The sequence below is a fragment of the Leucoraja erinacea genome, chromosome 8 (genome assembly GCF_028641065.1).
Source record: "Leucoraja erinacea ecotype New England chromosome 8, Leri_hhj_1, whole genome shotgun sequence".
Classification (NCBI taxonomy): Eukaryota; Metazoa; Chordata; class Chondrichthyes; order Rajiformes; family Rajidae; genus Leucoraja; species Leucoraja erinaceus.
This window is the reverse complement of record NC_073384.1, coordinates 27470377-27489699: the sequence shown is the minus strand read 5'-3', so window position 1 is coordinate 27489699 and position 19323 is coordinate 27470377. Positions and strand designations below refer to the sequence as shown.

The 19323-nt window shown below is 47.3% G+C and overlaps 1 protein-coding gene across 1 annotated transcript in view; it reads left to right on the top strand.

Annotated features, from left to right (window-relative positions):
- Window positions 1-19323, top strand: part of smyd3 (SET and MYND domain containing 3) — a 745780-nt gene that overhangs the window by 598384 nt on the left and 128073 nt on the right. Inside the window, exon 6 of the mRNA XM_055639282.1 lies at window positions 7819-7886. Within this exon, the coding sequence (XP_055495257.1) occupies window positions 7819-7886 (68 nt within the window). The remainder of the gene's footprint in view (window positions 1-7818; window positions 7887-19323) is intronic.

Below are 19323 nucleotides of genomic sequence, written 5' to 3'. Positions count from 1 at the left end.
CTCCCACACTCCAAAGACATACAGGTATGTAGGTTAATTGTTTAAGAAGGAGCTGCAGATGCTGTAATCGTAGGTAGACAAAAATGCTGGAGAAACTCAGCGGGTGAGGCAGCATCTATGAAGTGAAGGAAATAGGCAACGTTTCGGGTTGAAACCCTTCTTCAGACTATTGTCTATGTAGGTTAATTGGTGTTGTGTAAATTGTCCCTACTGTGTGTGTGTTTGGGATAGTGTTATGTGCAGGGATCGGCGCGGCTCAGTGGGCCAAAGGGCCTGTATCCGTGCTGTATCTCTAAACTAAACTAAACATGATTCATACAGTACAGGACCCATCAGAAGTTACCAAAGTATGTCTCAGTTGCAGAACTATTAGTTGAATTGCCTGAGAAAGTAAAGGCTGACTGGTGTTTCAGGGAGTTCAGTCAAGAGTGGAAGTAAAATGTTTTCCATCTCATGTGAGTGGCCTATTTATCTGAGGTCAATCTTTGCTCTGTATAGTGCGAGTGTAACATGGTGAGTATAACAATTGTTTTGTCTCACTTAAATGTGCTTGATGTTCTGTGGACATTGGTTTCACTGATGTTTTCTTATTACTCACTGTTCATGGTTGAGAGGGAAACATGTTATTGGAATATGTTCGCTATTCCATTTCCAGCTACAGTGCACTTGCAATTTTAAAATTAATGTAATTGCAAAACCAAAATACTGCAGGTGATGGAAATGTCAAATAAAAACAAAATGCTGGAAACCCTCAGCAGACCAGGCTGCAGCTACAGGGAGAGAAACAGGAGTGATTCACTACACTGCAGATCCTTTCCTTCCCCAAAGCATTGGCAAGATATATGTCAGGACGGTGACTTACCTGTGTAGGAAGGAACTGCAGATGCTGGTTTACACTGAAGATAGACAGAAAATGATGGAGTCACTCAGCAGGAGTAACTCAGCGGGACAGGCAGCATCTCTGGATAGAAGAAATGGGTGATGTTTCGGGTCAACACCCTGAAAAAGAGTTTCAAGCCGAAATGTCACCCATTCCTTCTCTCCAGAGATGCTGCCTGTCCCGCTGAGTTACTCTAGCATTTTGTGTCTATCTTTGGTGACTTACCTGCACAGGTGTAGCACCAAAAACTGACAAGAAGCTCGATCTCATCTGGACAAAGTGTCCATTTAATCTCCTATGCACTGTGACTAGATTGTGTACCATCTACCAAATGCACTGCCTTACTTGACCAGCCAACTGCGACAGAATCTCCCAAACCCATGATCTCTACTGCAAAGACACATCAGTGTCTCCTGTTGGTTCCTCTCCAAGTTGCGCACAGTCTGTACTTGGACATGCATCGCTTTTGCTCACCCTCATTAGGGCCTAACTCCTACCCAACAACTTTTTGAGAAGACCCTCACCGGAAAGACTGCAGCAGGTTAAGAAGGTGGCTCATTGCCACCATTGGATATGGCCATGCCAGTGACGCTCCCATCCCAAGAAATGACCAAAAGGATGGTTTAACTTTGGAAAGACGCAAAATGCTGGAGTAACTCAGAGGTTCAGGCAGTATCCCTGGAGAACAATGATAGGTGAAATTTCGGATCGCGACCCTTATGGCGCTGTCCCACTTATGCAACTTTTTTGGCGACTGCCGGCGCCCGTCATAGGTCGCTGAAAATGTTCAACATGTTGAAAATTCAGCGGCGACCAGAAAGATGCTACGACTCTTTGGGTGACTAGGAGACGACTCACGACCATACAGGTGACACCCTGGCGACATGTCACGGGGTGAAGCCTGTACGGTCGTGAGTAGTCCCCCAGAGACTCGTACCTTGTTCTGGTCGCTGCTGGATTTTCAACATGTTGAAATTTTTTGGAGACCTACTGCGACTGCCGGGTGCCGGCAAGTTGCCAAAAAAATTGCGTAAGTGGGACAGGCCCATTATTCCGACAATTTGTAGATTGGTTACCTTTCATGAGAAGAATAACTTTCATGTTTAAAAGTAACATTTTTTAAGACGTGCATCGATTAATGCTCAAGCACTGCATTGTTCAACCCATTGCTTTACTTTATTATCTTCCATCATTAGTGAATCCAGGCGCAGTTATACCGAGTCTTTGCCGCCCAGCTGTATTACTCCACTCAAAGCACGTAAATCCTGCTGTAAAGCAGCTCCACAAGTGACGTGTTCCCCAATTGTCCAAATCATTGCCTTGCCAGGAAATCATGTCATTAGCCACCAGCATCTCCCCAACTAAAGTCATTGGTTCTTTATCTGTATCCAGTTCAGAGCCAGGCTCATCTTTCCACTACTTTATCCATGCTCTATTCTAGTCTACCGCACCACAAGTTCCCTACCTGCACGCGGCTTCCTCCTTGCTCCACACAATGACTTTGTGACCAGCCGCAACCTCTCCCTGCAAGGTACTCTGCTGTATCCTGCTTGACACAGGTTCTCGTTTAGCAAAATGCTTATTCAAAGCTACAACTCCCCCAGTAGATCACAGCCCAACATCACACAGTCTCGTCTTGCCACACCGTTTGTGTGGCTGCAAGGAACTTAAAAGTTACTCCACCACAACACTGGACAAGCAGCCAAGCGGAGAACATCCTTTCTGCTGTGATGTGCTGCAGTGGGGCTCTCTGCATAGTTAACACGATGTAAAATGACTTACTGCACACACAAGTCTTTTACTGTAACTGTTTATTAAACTAAGTCTTTTGCACTATGCTGTAGCTGTCCGTGCTGGTCATCACTGGAGCTAGAGAGCGAGCTATAGGTGGGGACACTACAATTATACTGGAGACAATGGGGAGTGGTTAGTAATGGGGAGGTCACTATGGTTAAAGGAACATGCACTGATCTACATCCTTCCTCTTAGAAACAAAAGCATGGCAGGTACTATACAGAGTGACCACGGCTCATACGCTACGAACACCAATCGCCCCGGCAACAATATAAAACTATGCGAGCTCCCCGTAGCGGACAGGCGGCTTGACCAGCCGGCCAGAGCGGGTGCGTAAGCCGCCTTCCTCCTCCTCGGCGGGAACAGAAGGGACCGCAGCCGGGGGATCGGCAGGAGAGGCGGGCGGAGGAGAACGCGGGGCTCCGGGCGGAGAAGCAGGCTTGGCAGGCGAGGCAGGTTTGACAGGCGAGGCGGGCCTGACAGGCGAGGCAGGGGAACGGGCGGACAGTTGTGAGGGTAGGGTGCGCGGCATGCGAGGTGTTGTCGGGGCGTGAGGGGCAACGGGAGTCCGAGAAGAAATGGGGGGGTGGGAAGGATCCGCGGGAGGCGGAGCGGGCTCATTCACAAGCAGAAGGTGCTGGCGGGAGCGACGGTAGATAGCCCCCTCGTAGTCGACGAAGTAGGAGCGCGGAGAACCGGCGTCGCCGACTACGACGGCCAGGCGGTAGTGGCCAGAGGGGGACCGCATCCGGACAACCTGCCCCGGGAACAGACGTGGAAGGGGCCGGGCGGATCTGTCGAAGGAGCGCTTCTGGATCGCCTGTTTCTCGACAATGCGCTCAGTGACAGTGGCAGGGTTCTGTACAGAGGGCTTGAGGGATTGCTGGGAGACCGGCAGGGGAGGTCTGGTGGTGCGTGACATAAGGCGCTGGGCAGGGGAACCGAGCGCGGGGTCGCGGGAAATGTTGCGGAGGTTGAGCAGGGCAAGGTGGAAATCAGCACGGAACAGGCGGCAGTGTTCCAGCAGCTCCTTGGCGCTACGTACGGCCCGCTCAGCAAGTCCGTTGCTTTGAGGAAACTCGGGGCTGCTGGTAATGTGGTGAAAGTTCCAACGGGCAGCAAAGGTTTTAAACTCGTCGCTGGAGAATTGGCTGCCGTTGTCGGACCGGAGGGTCACCGGGGAGCCGAAGGTGGAGAAGTGGCGGCGAAGCTTCCCGATGACAGCGGCAGAGGTGATGGAGGTCAGCTGGTCGACCTCGAACCAGCTGGAATAGGAGTCCACCAGGACCAGGAAGTGCTTTCCGCGCCACTCAAATAGGTCAGTGGCAACGGCCATCCATGGGAGCTCTGGAGCCGGCGGCTGCAGGAGAGGCTGGCGCTGCTGATGGGGGTGCAGGGTGTTGCAGGCAGCGCAGGCGGAGACCCTGTCACGGATGTCCTGAGCCATACCTGGCCAGTAGAATTGGCTCTGGGCCTGGGATAAAGTAGCTTCCACCCCAGGGTGGCCGCTGTGAGCAGTCTGGAAGTAATGATCCCGCAGTGCGGCAGGCACCACGACTTTGTGACCCTTTACCACCACGCCGGCGTGAAGCACCAGTTCATCACGAACGAGGAAATAAGGTACAGTGCCAGCAGGCAGTTCTGAGCGACGGTCAGGCCAACCATGGCGGATAACGTCCGCAAGCTGTTGCAGGGCAGGATCAGCAGCAGTGTGTTGCACCAGAGACTGCATCTGCTGCGAAGGAACAATGTTTACGTTTAGCACCAGAAGGTCCGAGGACTCGTACGGGTGGCGGACAACGGAAGGCAGCGGAGCACGAGACAGGGTGTCAGCTACAAACATGTCTTTGCCCTTACGGTAGACGATCTGGAACGTGAAACGCTGGAGCTGCAGCATCATGCGCTGCAACCGGGAAGAAGCAACATGGATAGGTTTGTTCAGGATTGTCACCAACGGCTGGTGGTCAGTCTCGATGGTGAAAGAGTTGCCGAGGATGTAGTCTTTAAACTTGGAGCAAGTGAAGACCACGGCAAGCAGTTCTTTTTCAATTTGGGGCGTAGCGCTGCTCGGCAGGGGTCATGGTGCGAGAAGCGTAGGAGACGGGCAGCTGAAGGCCGTCATAGAGCTGCAGACAAGCGGCACCGAGACCAAACTTGGAGGCATCGCAAGTGAGGATAATGGGTCGGTGCAGATCGAAAAATTTCAAAGTCGGGGTAGCTGCAAGTTTTAACTTCAGAGTCACGAAAGCCGACTGGTGATGCGGGAGCCAGACCCACGCGGAGTCCTTTTTGATTAGTTCCCGCAGAGGGGCACTCAGTTCACTGAGGTCGGGTATGAACTTACCCAGGTAATTGACCATGCCCAGGAAGCGCTGCAGGCCAGGGACGTCTGTAGGAGCGGGCATCTCTGTGACCGCCGACGTTTTCTGGGGGTCGGGCTTGAGACCCCTTGCCGTGAAGACATGGCCAACGTAAGTGACTTCCGGGACCCGGAATCGACATTTCTTCGGGTTCAGCTTGAGGTTTATCACCCGCGCCCTGTCCAGGACTTTGCGGAGGTTCAGGTCGTGCTCAGCAACGTCCCTCCCGTACACCAGAATGTCATCCACGATGATGGCGCACGGTAAACCGGCAAACAGCTGCTCCATGGTGCGCTGGAAAACCTCGCTGGCAGAGTTGATCCCAAACGGCATGCGGAGGAAACGGAACCGGCCGAAGGGAGTGCTGAAGGTAGTGAGGAATGAGGAGCGTTCGTCCAGAGGGATCTGCCAGAAGGAGCTCTTGGCATCTAGGACTGAAAAGACAGTGGCAGGGCCGACCTGTGCAGCAACGTCCTCTACCGTCCGCATGGGGTAGTGGGGGCGCTTGATGGCAAGGTTGAGGTCCTTGGGGTTGATGCAGATCCGGATTTCGCTTTTGTCCTTCTTGGCGGCGACGACCATGGTGGAGACCCACCTGGTGGGAGCGCTCACCTCCTTGAGGATGCCCATGGTCACCATATCGCGCAGAGTAGACTCCACGCGGCCCTTCATGGCAAAGGAGACGCGGTGTGCCGGCCGAATCACCGGGTCGACGCTGGGGTCGACAACAATCTTGTAGTCGCAGGGTAGTTTGCCCAGAACATCATCAAAGCGGTCGGGGTACTCGGTCAGTGGGTCCATGGGGGCCTGCACCAGGTGAATGCTGTGGTGGAATGAGACTAGCCCCAGGTCCTGACACGCACGGGCGCCCAGCAGGGTGACGTTGTCAGAGTCCAGAAGGTGGAAAGTGAGGGGCCGAGAGGTCTCTAGAACTGTGCAGATAAGAGTTGCCTTTCCCACGGGAACCAGGACGCCCCCCCCGTAGGCATGGAGGCAGGTGTCGCCAGGAAGAACTTTCTCACCAGATCTGATCTGCTTGAAAAGGCTTATTGACATAACATTGGCGAAAGCGCCAGTATCGACCTTGGCTGAAAAGGAATGGCCGTTCACAGTAACATGCACAGAGGGATCCGTAATCAGAGCAGGTGTACCCAAGAGTGAAAAAATAGTTGGATCTTCCTGTGGGGGGAGTGCATCAGAGTCTGGGAGCTCCTCCAGCTCGTACTGAGGAAGCAGAGCGCTATCAGGGAGTGCAAGGTTGTTTAGAGTGGCGAGGTTGTTTAGACTCCTTCTCGGAGCAGGGACTGGCTTCCCACGGGAACGGCAGGCGGCAGAAAAGTGGCCTAGTTTGCCACAGGAAAGACAGGTCTTACCCTGTGCGGGGCAAACGTTTGAAGGATGTGCTGTAAAATAACAGTTAGGGCAGCGTCGCGGGACAGTTGAGGTGGCGACCTTTATGGGGAGAGCCGCGGGGTTTCGTCGTGTAGTCAGGCGACCGGCTTGACCGGTGAAGTTAATGTCCTGGGGAGCCTGTCTGGCCACGGCACCAACGGCTTCGGACATGCGGGCAGCATACATAGCATCCCGCAGTGTCAGATCGGGTTTCACTAGGAGCTGCTCACGCAGTCTATCGTTGCGGAGACCATTAACCAGGACGTCCCTAATTAATTCGTCTGGGGTGATTGTGTCAAGGCGGCAGCGCTGAGCCAGGTGATGCAAGGCGGCAATATAAGTGCCGACAGGCTCGCCTGGCAGCTGCTGCCTCTGGAAGAATTTGAAGCGTTCTATGATGTTGTTGGTGGGTATATCACAGAGGGCTGCGAACTTAGCGATGAGACATACCGGGTCGTTGCGGTTCTCTCCGGCGGCGAAATGGAACGATGCATATTGATCCATAGCTGCAGGTCCCGCGAGGTTGAGCAGTAGGTGAGCCTGTACAGCAGGAGTGGCATCAGGATGGGCAATGGCAATGTAGTGTTCGAAATCGCGCTGGAACACGGTCCAGCGATGGACAATGTCCGTGTCGAAAACCAACGTGTCTGGTCGACGACAGGAGTGGGACATGATAAAACGAAGGGAGGGAAGGACTAGGAGAAAGAAATAATAAAACAAAAACCGATACACAGGAGACGCAAGTCTACCGCTGTGACACCATGTAAAATGACTTACTGCACACACAAGTCTTTTACAGTAACTGTTTATTAAACTAAGTCTTTTGCACTATGCTGTAGCTGTCCGTGGTCATCACTGGAGCTAGAGAGCGAGCTAGAGGTGGGGACACTCCAATTATACTGGAGACAATGGGGAGTGGTTAGTAATGGGGAGGTCACTATGGTTAAAGGAACATGCACTGATCTACACACGAGGACATCTCTGAGTTATCAAACAAGAGGACATGACTTCAGAATTAAGGGACAGAAGTTTAGGGGTAATATGAGGGACAACTTCTTTACTCAGAGAGTGGTAGCGGTGTGGAATGAGCTTCCAGTGGAAGTGGTGGAGGCAGGTTCATTGGTATCATTTAAAAATAAATTGGATAGGCATATGGATGAGAAGGGAATGAAGGGTTATGGTATGAGTGCAGGCAGGTGGGACTAAGGGGAAAAAAAAGTTGTTCGGCACGGACTTGTAGGGCTGAGATGGCCTGTTTCCGTGCTGTAATTGTTATATGTTATATGTTAACAGTGCAGATGCCTCACACAGACAGCGAGCTGCACCAGCAGGAGCCTCTTTTATCCCATGAGGGCTTGGTGTGACGTGGAATTTCTCTTCTTGTTTACACAGGTGATGTGCAACTGTTTCACCATCAGCGACGGCGAGATGCAGGAAGTTGGTATCGGCCTCTATCCCAGGTACAGTGAGGGGAGTGGGTAAATCTTGCAGCACAATCCATGACAAGACAAAATCTTAATGTCATAAGTGATAGGAGTAGAATTAGGCCATTTGGCCCATCAAGTCTACTCCGCCATTCAATCATGGCTGATCTATCTCTCCCTCCTAACCCCATTCTCTTGCCTTCTCCCCATAACATCTGACACCCGTACTAATCAAGAATCTATCCCTGCCTTAAATATATCCACTGACGGCCTCCACAGCCTTCAGCGGCAAAGAATTCCACAGATTCACCTCCAAGGCCGTGATGGTGGACTGTGATACACTAGGGGAGTTGTAGCTTTGAATAAGCGTTTATTTGTATAAGGTTGCATTACACACTTTGTGACTATTATGTACTTACATATTATTTTACATTATATTACATTATTTATACTATAATATATATAATAATAATAATATATAATGGTCTGCTTACTATTTTGTGCTTACATATTATATTACATTATTTATAATATTATATATAATAATATATTATGGTCTGCTTACCTAGTATGACTGTTGATTTGTGTTATATTTATTTGTTGCGTTGTTTCATTCAATGTGTCTCTAATGCTGTCGCGAGCAAGACTTTAATTGAAGATAGACACAAAATGCTGGATTAACTCAACGGGACAGGTAGCATCCCAGGATAGAAGGAATGTATAACGTTTCGGGTCGAGACCGCTCTTCATACTCTGAAGACAAGTCTAAAGAAAGGTTTCGACCCGAAACGTCACCCATTCCTTCTCTCCAGAGATGCTGCCTGTCCCACTGAGTTACTCCAGCATTTTGTGTCTATCTTCCGTGTAAACCAGCATCTGCAGTTCGTTCCTACACAAGAATGTTTTGGCCCCAGTTTATGGGACCATTAAGCACTCTTGACATGCTCTGGCAGAACAGTTGCGAAACGTTGACTTTTATTTTGCTCTCTTTTAATCTCTTGGATGGTGGCATATATAGTGTGGCAGCTCTGTAAATGAGAACTTGCTCATCGCCACACTGCTCTTCTTTGAGTTGTTCTGTATCTTTATTGCTTAAAAGCATTTAATAAATGTTTAATAAAAGATTATTGTTGTTGGAATATCCTCATCTGCCACTGACTTGCTCACTGACAATTCATCAATGCCATGGACTTATTCAGTAAGGTATCAGAAGGTCATTTGTCCCTTTACCTCTGTCACAAAGAGGAGATGCTTTTGTTTCACTCCACCAACTAAAATAATGTTAGATAATAAAAGCAGGGATGCATTAAGCTAGAGAGGATGCAGCAATGATTCACAAGGATGGTGCTGGGACTGGAGGGCTTGATTTATCAGAAGAGACCGGATAGGCTGGGATTGTTTTCCCTGGAGTGAAATAGTCTGAGGGATGCAGTGATGGAGAAATATAAAATATTGAGGGGCACAGATAAAGTAGAAGGTCGCAGTCTTTTCACAAAGTAGGGGAGTCCAAAATACTAGAGGCCATTAGTTTAAGGTAAGAGAGGAAAGGCTTAAAAGGGACCTGAGGGACAACATTTTCACACGGAGGCTAGCGGGTACATGGTCTGAGGAAATGCTCAATTACAACACTTAAAAGTTTATATGTTTATTGCAGGAAACATTTAGAAGGATATAGAGCAAATGCAGACAAATGAGACCAGCACAGGAAAGCACCTTGGTCGGCTTCTGAAGGTGGAAAAGGAGTGCAGGAAGATTGCAGGGGAGGATAGGTAGTTTAATTAATTCCTGCAGATCGTCCCTTGGTGTAGGACAGTGGGGAAAACAAATCCAAGGTTGATGGGCATGTGAGGGAGAAAATAAGTTCCAGGACCATCGAGAAATAGAGGGGGGAATGGAACTGTTGGGATTGTAGAAACAAGGAACTGCAGATGCTGGTTTACAAAAGAAGACACAAAGTGCTGGAATAACTCAGCAGATTAGGCAGCATCTCTGGCGAAAATACATAGGTGATGTTTTAGGTCTGAAGACGGGTCCCAACCTGAAATGTCACCTGTCCATGTTCACCAGAGATGCTGCCTGACCCGCTGAGTTACTGCAGCATTTTGTGTCTTTTTTATTTAAATGCTGGGATTGTTCTGTTGTGAGCTGACGAGATGATGAGTTGAATAGCTTCCTTCTGTGTGATAATAAGAAACACTAGGGGAATGGGACTAACTGGGTTGCTCTTCAAAAAGTCTCCAGAGACTTGACAGATTCAATGGGTGCCCTGTGTTATGATTTAAAGATGCAATTAAGTGATAATGAGTTGCTGGAGAAGAGCAGACAGCATATTGAAAGAGTGAGTGCTGGTGCTCACCACACATACAAGTTCTTGAGATGTATTGTGAAGCAAGTATCTTTAAGCAAAGTGTGTAACTGATCGCAACCTGCTGATATCTGTGCCCATCTCTACACTTGTTTTGGTAAGATCACCAAACTTCAGTATCTGTTGACACAAGAAACTGCAGATGCTTGAATCTTCAGCAAAATACAAAGTGCTGGAGGAACTCCGAGTCAGGCAGCTTCTAGGGAGGGTGATGTTTTGAATCAGGATCCTTCTTCAGACTGTTTGAATCAGTCTGAAGAAGGGTTTCGGCCCGAAACGTTGCCTATTTCCTTCGCTCCATAGATGCTGCTGCACCCGCTGAGTTTCTCCAGCATTTTTGTGTCCCTTCTTCAGACTGCTTTATTCAAGAATGATTCAGTAGTGTCCCCCCCCCCCCCTTGGCTTACACCAAAATATGTGAATTTGCAAGCAGAGATCCCATAGGCACAACCAACACCTCATCACCTGTCAGCTTTGTCACATCCAAATCAATTCTATCTTAGTGTTCTGATTGGCAGAAGCTCGATGGGGAGACATGAGGTAGTGACCATAGTAAAGAAATGTATAAAGATAGAAAGCATCTCCATCTTCGTTGTGCCTCTAGGGGACATCAGAGGAGAGGCACCTATTCTGCAGAATATGAAATTAATAAAAACATTTCTTTGTCTGAATTTGTCTCAAGAGCATTTGTGATTTTTGAATCTCACATCTTTTAATAGATCTTCTTTTCTGTTTTATCTGTAGCCCCTAATCAAAAAGCTCTCCTGCATGCATCCAGAGTTCTCTCTAACCGTGACACCTTTGAGTAGAATTTTGAGCATGCTTAAAGGGATAGGACAAGTTTAGATGCGGCACCTTGGCCAGCATGGCCAAGGTGGTCGAAACGGCCTGTTGCCATGCTGTGTGACTGCATGACCTTTTATTCCAACTGATCAGGCAGCTCAAAACTGGGGATCTACAGAGCACATGGGACTTTTTCAGCCACAGAGGTGTGTACCACGACGATCTCATTTTTCAGCATATCCCTCGCTCTGCTGTTATTATCTAGCCGACTGATTCAATGAGTGGTGCGGTGCAGTTGATCAACAAATAGCTTGCAACTCCAAAACATCCCCATCTTCAACGATGGGCGGACTAGCATCTTCAAAGGGAAGGCACTCCTTCTTCTCTCCCTTCCCATCAGGCAAGAGGTACAGAATAATGAAAATGCATACATACAGATTCAGGAAGTTTCTTCCCAAGATAGACACAAAATGCTGGAGTAACTCAGCGGGACAGGCAGCATCACTGAATAGAAGGAATGGGTGACGTTTTGGGTCGAGACCCTTCTTCAGACTGAAAGTCAGGGGAGAGAGATACACAGCAATAAGGAGGGGAAGGACTCAGAACGAGACATCAAAGGAGATGCAGATCAAGGAAAATGTAGAGTAGATCATTGTTAGCTAGGAAAAATTGACAACAAAGAAACAGAAATAAAATGTAATCAGGCAGACAGTCAGACTGGTCGAACTGGGAAGGGTTACTTGAAGTTGGAGAAGTCAATATTATATCACTGGGGTGTAAGCTGCCCAAGCAAAATATTAGGTGCTGTTCCTCCAATTTGTGCTCGTTTCATTTGTTTCGTTTTGACACCTTCCCCTTCCTTATCGCCGTGTCTCCCTCTCCCCTGACTTTCAGTCTGAAGAAGGGTCTCGACCTGAAACATCATCTATTCCTTCTATCCCGAGATGCTGCCTGTCCCGCTGAGTTACTCCAGCGTTTTGCTGAAGTAACTCAGCAAGTTAATCCAGCAAAACAAGACTTTGAGTCTATCTCCGGTGTCAACCAGCATTTGCTTTTCCTTCCTCCACAATTTCTTCCCAGCTGTCATCAGGCAACTGAATTGTCCTCTCACCAAAGGTAGACAAAAGTGCTGCTCTCACCAATTAGAGAGCAGCCCGACCTTCCATCTACCTCATTGGAAACCTTTGAACTAACTTTAATCGGACATGCACTAAATGTTATTTTCTTTATCATGTATCTGTACACTGTGGACGGCTTCATTGGTAATATAAATATAAATAATAATATAAATATTATGTCTAGTCATATAAATGGACTAGACATAAATGTTAATGGGTTGGTGGGTAAGCTTACTGACGATACCAAAATTGGATGAGTTGTAGACAGTGAGAAATGCTGTCAGAAGATAAATGTGATAAATAGATCAGCTGCAGCAACGGGGTGGAGAAATGGCAGTTTAACTTGAGCAAGGGTGAGGTGTTGCACTTTTGGAGGTTGAATGTAAGGGGAGAGAGTCTTCAGTTAATGGCAAGACCTTTAGTAACATTGATGTGAAGAGGGATATTGGAGTCCAAGTTCATAGCTCACTGAAGGTGGCAGTACAAGTAGATATGGTGGTAAAGAAGGCATATGGTATGCTTGCCTTCATTACTAGGGGCATTGAATGTAATTTGAAGTATTGCATGCAGTTCCGGTAGCCCCATTACAGAAAAGATGTGGAGGCTTTGGAGAGGGTGCAGATGAGGTTTACTAGAATGCAGCCTGGATGACAACTACAGGGAGAGGTTGGATAAATATGGACTGTTTTCTCTGGAACCTCAGAGATTGAGGCGAAACTTGATGGAAGTATATAAAATCATGAGAGGCATAGATAGGATAGACAGTCTAGATGCGGTAGATAGTCAGAACCTTTTTCCTAGTGTGGAAATGTCTAATACTAGAGCGCACATCTATAAGATGAGAGCAGTAAAATTTAAAAGAGATGTGTGGGGAAAGTTTGTTTTTACACACAGAGTGATGGGTCCTGGAACACATTGCAAGTGGTGGTGGAGGCAGATACCACAATGGTATTTAACAGGCTTTTAAATAGGCATGTGGAAATGCAGTGAATAGATATGGATCATGTACAGGCAGATGAGAATAGATAACTTTGCATCCTGCTCGACACAGACATTATGGGCCCAAGGGCCCGTTCCTGTGCTGTGCTGTTCTGTGTTCTATGTTAACACAGTAGCATAGATACAATGGGAAAATGCAGGTCATATCTGACGGCTCTTGCAGCCAGAGTTCGATCCTGGCTTCCAGTACTACTGTGTAGTTTGCATATTATCCATATATTATCCCAATCCTTATATATTCCAGTATGAACATTTGAAGCTGAACATGATCTAGGACAAGCAGCCTGCTTGAATGGCACCCAGTCTACCATACATTAGTTCCCTCCATCGTCATCATACAGTGGTTGCAGTGTGTATCTTCTACAAAATGCAATGCAGGTATTTACCCAGGTCGCTCCAACAGAACCTTCCAAACTTCTTCACCAAGAAGATCCATGACAGCAAGTGCATAGATACACTGTCAGCTCCACCTCCACCTCCACTCCAAGTCGCACGCTATCCTGACTGGAAATATATCACCAGCCCTTCATTGTCACTGAAACTCTCGAAATTTCCTGCCAATTACACCAAGTGAGTACCTTCGCCAGATAGACTGCAGTGATAATGCTAGTGTATGGGGTGATCGCTGGTTGGTGTGAACTTGGTGGGCCGAAGGATCCATTTCCGCACTAAAGTCTAAAAGATTCAAGAAGGTTGCTCACCACTTCCTTCTCAAAGTCATTTGAGGATGGGCCATAAATGGCAGTGCCTTGATCTTGAAAATTAATATTTAAAACAAAATGGTGTATCAAGCTATCTGACAAACAATTTCATCGCCCCATTAACATGTCCCTTTATATACTGGAGGAGACTGAACCACAAGCATTCTCTTCAAGCCTGTTGCTGCTGATGGACGGCACAGAGAGTAATTGTTCAGCTCATTGTACCCATGCTAGCCCATGCTTGAGCTGCACTGAGAATCGTGGCAATTCCCACATTTATTTAAGGCCACGGAAATTGAGCACAATGGCAGTCTTTACTCCAGTGGTTAGTTAATGTCAAGAGTCAAGAGTCAATTTAATTGTCATTTGGACCCCTGGAGGTCCAAACGAAATGCCGTTTCTGCAGCCATACATTACACACAAATAGACCCCAGACACAACATAATTACATTTTACATAAACATCCATCACATAGCTGTGATGGAAGGCCAAAAAAACTTATCTCTCCACTGCACTCTCCCCCCCCTGATGTCAGAGTCAAAGTCAAAGCCCCCGGCTGGCGATGGCGATTGTCCCGCGGCCATTGAAGCCACGCCGGGTGGTGCGAGGTCGCACACCGGGTCTTGGTGTTGGAGCCCCCGGTGTGCGCTCGCAAAGTCCCGCGGCCATTCCAGCCGCGCGGGGCAGTGGTGTCAGGCCCCGCTCCAGGAGCTCTTCAACCCCGCAACACGGGCGGGAGAATTCGCCGTTGCAGGAGCCCCGAAAAGCGGTCTCCCTCCAGGGATCCGCGGGCTCCCGGTGCCGCCGTCTGCAGACCCGCAGTAGCAGCCTTCGCAGCAGCGGCATCGGCAGCAGCAGCAGCAGCAGCGACAGCAGCAGCAGCAGCGCTCCTCCACCGCTCCACCCGCTCCGGTCTCGGCCAGCTCCGCGACGGCAACGGTGAGTCGGCACCAGAGTCCCCGGCTTCTTCCCGTTGGAGGCCGCTCCTCGTTGCGGCCTCAACGACAACTGAGACCCGACGAGAAAAGGTCGGGTCTCCAGTGCAGGGAGAGATTCAAAAGGTTCCCACCCCACCCCCATCCCCCCACACACACACCCCAACATAAAATAACAAAAACTACATAAAAACACAGACAAAAAATAATAAAACGCGGACAGGCTGCAGAGGCCGCTGCTGGCCAGAGCCGCGCCGCCTACCGGAAAAAGGTGTGTGTTTGTTTGTGTGCATGTGTATGTATTGCACGTGTGCATATGTGCATGCTAGCATGCATATGCATGTTCATCTGCATACATTGCATTCCAGCTTGATCTCTCCTGTCTGTCAGGACATTGATTTGGATGGACAAGGTGGCATTCCCAGGCCCAATGATCAGTATGCCCCTTGTTTCACCATTGTAGCAGTAGCTGGCTGGACTATCTCAGAGTCTGAGTCCAAAGATTGCGGTGTTTAGGATCAGGTACCAATTCCACTGTATTCCCCCAAAGGCAGCCAGATTAAAATAGCCCAAATTGATTGGAAGGATTCCCTATTTTTTTTTTTTAAAGTACTAAGACATACATGAAATAATCTTGGATTGGGGAGAAAAGAGAGAAAGATGAGATCAGTGATTTGTGGGTATGAGATGTTGATGTATTTGGCCACTCAGATAATGGTAAAGATCCTTCCATGCAACATTGGAGAAGAGCAGCTGAGTTTTCCCCAGTGCTGTGGCTGATGTTTACCCCTTTAGTGAAAAGTTGTGTATTTGAATATTGATATTTTGCTTCTTTGAGGACCATACTGTGCATAACAGTCTGACTGCATTTCCTCCAACACATCAAAAACTGTTCACCGGCTACAAAACATTTTGGGACATTTCTGAGGTGTGTAGGGTGCTATTTAAGTAGGTGTTTTTCTCTCACAAAATAAACTGCAACTAATCAACTTTCAGTCGCAGTAAGGGGGTTAACATCAGCCAGCATTTGCAAATCTCAGATGAGCTCTCACTTCCAGTAAGAGGATCAAGCAGTGTGTTGTCACAGTAATATTGTACAAGTGGACTGCAGGTGGAATGACAAGGTGATGCAGCCTTGATTTGTAAAATGCACACTGGACAAATTAAGCTTATCAGCCTCTTCCAGAATGGAGTTTGCTGCAACAGTCTAACACAGGAAAAGAACTGGTGCAAATAGTTGCAGTCCAATTTGGCAAGCATGTGAGCTTATTGTTGAATTGTTGCTGTCATTACATAAATTGGAAAATCTCTCTCTCCTCCTTGAGGCACATCACTGCACGCTGAAGTCCTTTGTTATCGAAGCTATTATGTAAAAAAGGAGAGGGAATTTATATTTACACAGTACTCCTAATGAATTCAGCAATGCTAAGCTTCAGTTAAATGGATTACATGGATTTTACTGTTTAGGGTTTAGATAATTAATGGCTGCTTTCAGTTTTAATTGACAGAATATAAAATGCCGTTTGTAACCTACGCTCACGAGGGATGTGCCCTATATTATGAAGTGACTTGCATACAAATGTGGTGCTGGGAAGTGAGAAGGTTACTGAAATGAAACAAGGGTTAGTCATCACCCGCAGTCATTAGTACATGCAAGCACAGCTTGAACCTTAAACACTGTTGCTTCCCCACCCCCCCATCGCCCCAATCTTGTGGCCATTATAATAAATAAAATAAGAATCTTCTTCTTAATCAGATCCTTGGAGTTAAGGTTGACTTAATTCCACTTCACTTGCGTAGATTGTGGAAGCGATTTATGCCGCATTCACAGAGGGAGGGGTTTGGATTGCTTCAGATGTTGTATGCTTCTCCCACTGTTTGTGCAAGACCTCCCCGTGTGTTCCTATGCTTGAGATTCAAGGAACTCTGTGCCATTCCCAGATAGTCGTTCCCCATTTTGTGTGGTCTTGGGCTTGGGATTCCCATGAGTTACGTCACATCTTTTTTCATTGATGCTTTGAGACCATCTTTGAAGCATTTTCTTTGTCTTTCGCTTAACTTCTCACTGTGCTGGTGGTCAGAGTGCAATGCTCCTTTCAGGACCCTGATGTCAGGCACGTGGATAGTGTTGCCCATCTGTTGGAGTTGGTTTCAGAATTAAAGGACGCCCTTTTAGCAAGGAGGTAAGGAGGAACTTCCTTAGGCAGAGGGTGGTTAATCTGTGGAACTCATTGCCGCAGAGGGCTGTGGAGGCCGAGTCAGTGGATATTTTTAAGGCAAGATGGACAAATTCTTGATTAGAACGGGCATCCTGGGTTATGGGGAGAAGGCAGAAAATGGAATTCGGAGCCAGAGATCAGCCATGATTGAATGGCGGATAGACTCAATGGGCCGAATGGCCTAATTGTACTCCTATAACTTGTGAACTTGTGATCTTGGTTAATAGACAATAGGTGTAGGAGTTGGCCATATGGCCCTTCAAGCCAGCACCGCCATTCAATGTGATCATGGCTGATCATTCACAATCAGTACCCCGTTCCTGCCTTCTCCACATATCCCCTGGCTCCGTTATCTTCAAGAGCCCTATCTAGCTCTCTCTTGAAAGTTTCCAGAGAACCGGCCTCCATCGCCCTCTGAGGCAGAGAATTGAGGCACAGAATGAGGTTAAGTGAGATGAAACATATGATGTTAGCTTGGGCAAAGACCCTGACATTGGTCAGCTATTCCGCCAATGGATTCGGCGGATTCGTAGGGACAGCATTGGTGATATTTCTCCATTGTGTTGAGGTGTCCACAATGGGTTGACCATGTCTATAAAGCATTCAGTAAGGCTGGGACCTCTGCTGCTCTGCAGATCATCAGCCTGCGGGTGGGCATGAAATATAGATATTTTAACATAAGAAAACATGAAAAGCCATCAGGCCCCTCAAGGAAGTGCTGTGATCTCAATGAAAGTCTAACCCAGCATGTGAGTGCAAATGACAAGGGTAAAGCATTTGCAACCACGTAGTTTGAACTGCCGAGTGGATGATCCAATTTATCTTCCTCCTGAGACCCCCTACTATCTCTAATGTCATCTAATCAGTCTGAAGAAGGGTCCTGACCCGAAACGTCACCTATCCACCTTCTCCAGGGATGCTGCCTGACCCGCTGAGTAACTCAAGAACTTGTGTTTTTTTATTGTAAACCAGCATCTGCAGTTCTTTGTTTCTATTTCTCTGAAGCCAATTCAATTACCTCTACATGATGCCAAGAAGGAACTCTTGATACACTAATAGGCTAATTACCAAGGGCTGATAAATGTGCTTAGTATATAGTATATCCGTGATGGTTGACATGAACATGATGGGACGAAGGGCCTGTCTTTTTGCTGTATGGTTCTATGAGTCTTGTGCTTTACGAGGTTGGAGTGCCCGGTTTAGTCATACAAGACATAGTCGTACATAGAATGTTAATGGATTTCCATGAGAAGCCAAATTTGAAAATAATACTCTTTATTCCCTTTGAAGTAAACACAGCTTATATGTTAAACATCGTGGCTCTCGTCCCATGTTATACCACTTAAATAGACCACTTAAATAGGATTAGCCCCATCGATAAGAACATCGCCCTTCTTCAGTGACATAAAGGGTCCCTTAGAAACCTGGACATTGTGTTTGTAATGTACCCTTGCCCATGTCTTCAGGTATTTAGACCAAAATTGCTTCTATACACAACAGTCCCTCAACTTAGCAAAATGATGTAAGAAATAGAAGCAGTAGTTGGCCTCATGGGTCTTGGGACCTGCTCAACCGTTCAAGAAAGTCATGGCTGATGCTATGCACACTTCACTTTCAACTTGGTCACCGTATCTGCTGAATTCCTGAATACCAAATAAGCTGTTGATCCACACATTGAATATGAATAATCACTATCCCTGGCGATAGAAACTTTCAGATGGTTACAACCTAATCCATGAATAAATTTACTCTTATCTCAGTCTCAAGTGATCCAGAGTCTCTTCACTCCCCATTCTAGACAATCCAGCCTGAGGAACCAACTCTCAGTATCTGCCCTGCCAATCCCTCATGGAAACTTTAATATCTTAACAAAATCATCTCATTTTCCATGGCAATTTTTCTGCAAGAGGGTGTGAACCTCTGACTTTTACCCACTGGGACGTGGAGGCTAGATCATTGGCCATATGTTAAAAAAAAAAAAAGTAGGTTTGATTGGTTTCTTTCAAGACAGTTTCAATTTTCACACGTGGCTGAGTTTTGATGGATTATTCTCAACACTGCATTGATTAGTCCTTCTGAAACCCAGGCTGAGCCCGGCCAGTCTCACCCTGCATTCTGGGTTGAAAGGTCTCATTCAAGATACCTCAAGCGACTATTTGCTTTGCAATTGTTTAATTTTGACGTGAACACAACAGAATACAGGGAGTATTTAGTGCAACTGATGATCTGCTACTGCTGTATTATAACATGGCCCAATGAGCAATCTTGTGATTATATTTGTATTATCACATTAGATAAAAACCATTTGGCCTGCGAGAGAAAATCATTTATGTTAAAAGTTGGGTGTTTTTAG